This window comes from Chamaea fasciata, unplaced genomic scaffold (assembly GCF_029207755.1).
Source record: "Chamaea fasciata isolate MVZ Bird 193981 ecotype frontalis unplaced genomic scaffold, bChaFas1.0.hap1 SCAF_6, whole genome shotgun sequence".
Taxonomy (NCBI): Eukaryota; Metazoa; Chordata; class Aves; order Passeriformes; family Sylviidae; genus Chamaea; species Chamaea fasciata.
In genome coordinates, this window is record NW_027094091.1 from 23805672 (window position 1) to 23810502 (window position 4831).

A 4831-nucleotide genomic window follows, 5' to 3' on the forward strand; every position below is an offset into this window, starting at 1 on the left:
GAAGCCCTCGGAAAGCAAACGCTGATCTGGCCGCAGCGTCCCTCCCTCCGCGCCCGGCCCCGTCCGACCGACAGGTACAGAGCGGTACCCGCCGGGCCGCAGGGGCCGGGGCCAGCGAGGTGCGGACGATGCTGCGGGGGCGCAGGAGGCGGCGCGGGCCGGGGGCGGCAGGTGAGCGACGGGGGCGGCCCCGCGGGGCTCGGCTGGGGGGCCGTGTTTGTGCGTGCGTCTGAGTGTAGAGGGTATGTGAGGGTGTGCAAGTGGGGAAGTGTGAGGGTTGCGTTGAGGGGATGTGAGGGTATGTGTGAGGGTGTGTGAGGTTGTGTGTGTTGTGGGAGCTACCCCCCCAGCCCCCGGACGCGGCGCAGGAGGCCCCGCACGGCACCCGGGGCCGCCCCCTGAGCGCCCCGTCGGGGCGGGCGGCGGCGGCGGCAGGAGATGGCGGGGCGGCGGCGGGCGCTGCCGCGGCTGCTGCTGCGCTGCCTCCTGCTGGGGCTGCTGGGCGGCGGCGGCGGGGGCCAGCCCGGCGGCGGCGAGTACTGCCACGGCTGGGTGGACGGGCAGGGGGGCTACCACGAGGGCTTCCAGTGCCCCGAGGGCTTCGACACGGCAGCCGCCACCATCTGCTGCGGCTCCTGCGCTTTGCGCTACTGCTGCGCCGCCTCCGAGGCTCGCCTGGAGCAGGGCGGCTGCACCAACGACCGGGAACCCTCGGAGCCGGGAGTCACCGCCCGTGAGTGCCCGGCCGCGGGTCCCGAGGCGGGCGAGAGACGGTCCCCGCGGAGCATTCCCCGGGCCGAGCCCGGTGCCGCGCCCGCGGTGGCTGCGGGGTCCCCGTCCCGTCCCGGCGGGTGGGCTGGGGGCGGGCGCGGCTCCAGGTGCGCTCAGGCGGTGGCGCCGGGGCTGCGGCTGCGGAGGGGCCCGGCCGGGACAGACCGGGAGCTGGGGTGCGCGGGGCCCGCAGCTCCGTGCTCCCGGGGGCACCGGCTGCACGATCCCTCCTGACTGGAAGGAGCACTTGTATTTTAAGTTCGCATCGGCAAATTCTGCTGTTTCTGTCTAACTTTGCCTGCTCCCGGAGGTGTGAGTGGGCCCCGCACCGTGCGAGTGGCCGTCAGTTTCCCAAGCAAAAGAAATCCGGCAGCGCATACCGAGACTGGTTTCCCAAGTCACACGTTCTGCGCTTATCTTCCACCTTAGTAAAGGAAGCGATTTAACAGCATGTGCAGCGTTTGAGCTTCGCCTGCAGATTCAAGCTGTTACACTGGACGGTCCCGGCGATTTGGGGCATGAGGGAGGGGGAAGAGGAGTGAGATTCTTGAGCTATACTTAACAAGAACGGGACACGATGTAAACAGCTTTTACCTTCAGTAACTATTAAAACTGTTAAGAGAAAGAAATTTTTACTGGAACCTACAGGGTTTAAACTCTGATTTTGTTTCAGTGATAATGGTGCTCTGTCTTCTGAGCAGATTGGTATGTTATTGGGACTGAAATGATGTGGGGCTTCATAAACACTATGGAGTTTATTTCTACACAGAAGACCTGTTACTTAAGCGGGCTAATTTACATGGCTTTTCTTCTTCTTTCTCTCCCAGAACCAATCTACGTTCCATTCCTCATTGTTGGATCAATATTTATTGCCTTCATTATCGTGGGCTCGCTGGTAGCAGTTTATTGTTGCACATGTTTAAGACCTAAACAACCATCACAGCCAATACGGTTTTCTCTGCGGAGTTATCAGACTGAGACTCTTCCCATGATCTTGGCCTCCACAAGCTTCAGGACTCCATCCAGGCAGTCCAGCACAGCAACAAGTACCAGTTCGACTGGCAGCTCTGTTCGCAGGTTCTCCTTCCCCCGGGCAGAGCCAGGGTGCCTTGTGGCCTCCTCACCTCCACCATACACATCTGGCTGCTTCCAGGCTGCCCATACAGTCCACCTGAGCCAGCCATCAGGATTTCTGGTGTCCCCGCCATACTTTGGGTATCCTCTGCAGCCAGAGCCTGCCCTGGCTGGGAAGAGCTGCTCTGATTTTACTCAGAGCTGAAAGAAGTTGTAATGGAGTAATGCAGCCTTTGCAACCACAGGGACTGCTGCTGTTGGGTGTCACACTGATGTGCTCTGTGGCGGCAGAAGTCAGAACTGTTCCTGTGGGTGAGTTGCCCTTGAAAAGTGAGGGGTCTCACTTGAGACTGCATTTCCCAAACTTGGATCACAATTAAAAAGGAATTGTAAAACACTGCAAACTGTTGCTCTAAAACCGGACTGCTCTCCCTAATTTGTGCAGAATGTGTTCAGAGACAAGTAAAAGAACAATGTTGGGACAAAGGTACTCAGTGTTATAAATGACATTTTACCCTAATGCTGTTAACTTAGTTAACAAACAGTGGCTGCATTCCACTGATAATAACCAGACTAGTTCTATAAAGCAGCAGTAAGCCTGAGAAGTAAGAGAGGAGTGATGCTTACTAAAGAGGATCCTTGAAAACAGCTGACTGCTTACCACTTCCATGAGCAATGAAAGTAAGAGGAGGAATTTCATTAGATATCAGAATGCGGAGGTTTTTAAAAATACACATAATCTACCTGAACTTACACTGCATATTTGTATTAGTAAACTAACGATGGTAGATAAAACTAGTACTAATTAGGCTAGTTGAAGATCAGACAGTCCCACATAGCCAAATTATCTGTGAGGAAAGCAGAATGTATTCAGCAATATCACCAATAAATTCCCCACATAAAATTCTAAAGATAGCATTCTACTAAAGCATTCTTCAGAAGGAAGTATTTATTGTTAGCTTTTTGCTCTGCAAGTGTAAGTTGGACAAACTGATCATGAAATTCTGTTTGTAAAATTAGCCATGTATAAAATGTAAAGACAAGTTTGTAATTTAAAATGTATTTACACCATTGACATCACTAATTATTTAGTAGTAACATGCAAAAAAATTACCAATAAACTGTGTGGTTGAAATGTTGTGTCATCAGTATGATTCTGTACAGGTAGTGTTTGTTGAATTTGGTTGTTGTAACTCTTTTGTATTTTTTCCTGTTAAAACAGTTTATTCTGCTATTAAAAATGATTTACAACTTTAACTGCACCTGTTGTGCAGATTTAATATCATACAAAATTCTGACTATATAGCAAATAGATTCATTTCTGTTTTTTACATGCGACTGCAATGAAAAAGTGGTGAAAACGACACTGATTAGTTGGGTATTTTAGATTAAACATCCTGCAGTAGGAATAAATTCTGTTTGCCCTTCTACATTCCTTCACCTAAGTAAACCAACAAACCAAATGGAAGAAGAAAAAAAAGCATCTAAACCAAATACATGCAGTAAGTAAATGGAAAATACACAAGAAAAAAATTTGCAGTCATTAAAGGGCTTCTCTGTATACTTATTTTTGTGAAAAAACAAAGTCATTCTGTGGGTCAGAATCTACAATATCAGAGGCTGAGCTTTCCTATTTTTTCAGCCTCAAACTCTGTGTGTAGGATCTGTTGAACTATGTTATAGCTGACCTATTTAACAAGTAGTTTAGAAAAGCTTCATTGGCTCCTTCTTAAGAGTTGAATAATTTTTTTTTCATAGCAAATATCTAGCAATCAGTAGTTATGACAAAAACATTTCAAAATAACTCTTAGTAAGTTTTTTAATTGCACAATTAGCATTATAATCCAGCCGACATTACTGCTAGAAATGCAGTTTGTAAGCAGAAAGAGAAGTACTATACTATGATGTTTTAAGTAATAAGTTCTAGCATGAATGCTGTAATCGTTAATTACAACCCCAATCATGATACACAGCTGTGTATATATTTTGCAAGATACTAAAAATTAGATTTTGAGTATTCAGGAAATTAATTGAAAGTAAGTGTTCTGGCCTGTAATTTTATTGTAGAAACATTTTTCAAGGAAGGGGGCAAGAAAATTTTTGCTTGTCTTTGATGAGGTTTCACAGGACTTTTCACTGCATATTTTGAATGGCTATGAATGGGAGTTCATCACGTAACTTTTTTTGAAAAATCATAGAGTATTTCAAGAGGTATCAGCTGTCTTGTTCAGAAGCATACTGTGAGATGTGCTGATCACTCCTTTATACAGCAGAAACAGCAAACCAATTCAACTGTACTTTTTTACAAATTATAGTAGGTCTCCAATTAGAAGAAATCTTTATTTAGTGAACCAAGGCAACACAGACCCATTCTGGAAGCAGAAACTTGATCACTTTTAACTAAGAAAGGGCAATTTATGTACCTTTAAAGAGCGATTAGTCATCAGGGCCACTGACACAGGTGGTGAGTGGCTGAAGTTCAGCGTTTTCCTCAAAGAAAGACTGTACTCAGCAAAGTTGTGAGTTTGGCTCAGTCACTGCCCGTCACCATTTGGTGCCGGACAGGGCATGCTGCTTCACTGTGACGGCCTCAGAGGGCTCTGCAGTCAGTTATTAATGTTTTAACATAGGGACACATTTTTGCTACACTTGCATACAGCCTTAGATTTTAACGATTATTCAGCCTAAGGAGAGCTGTGAAGTTTGCCATGTAGCAAGAAACTCAGCTTAGCAGGGAAGACCCCTCTGAGTCACTTCCTTTCTTCCCCTGATGCTGCATAATGGGTTTGTTCTCACAGAATAGTCGAAGAACTTGACACACAGGAATAATTTCATTGAATCGGACTTGTGTAAGTCTGTAAGTTTATAGTGTGCTAAGTACATCACAGATCAGTAGCCAGACTGCAACAAATCCTGCAGATGTGGTTCTTAGGGTGGGACAGATCAGGTTAAAATAGTTGTACTGGGCTACCTGTAAAACAGCTGA

At 47.5% G+C, this 4831-nt stretch overlaps 1 protein-coding gene across 1 annotated transcript; it reads left to right on the plus strand.

The window, feature by feature from the left end:
- The first annotated feature begins 438 nt into the window (after window positions 1-438).
- SHISA3 (shisa family member 3) lies at window positions 439-3391 on the plus strand. Its single transcript, XM_066184953.1, has 2 exons — window positions 439-733; window positions 1599-3391. Exons 1-2 carry the CDS (start codon window positions 439-441, stop codon window positions 2048-2050), a joined length of 747 nt encoding a protein of 248 aa, XP_066041050.1. The 3' UTR covers window positions 2051-3391.
- Window positions 3392-4831: the final 1440 nt, after the last annotated feature.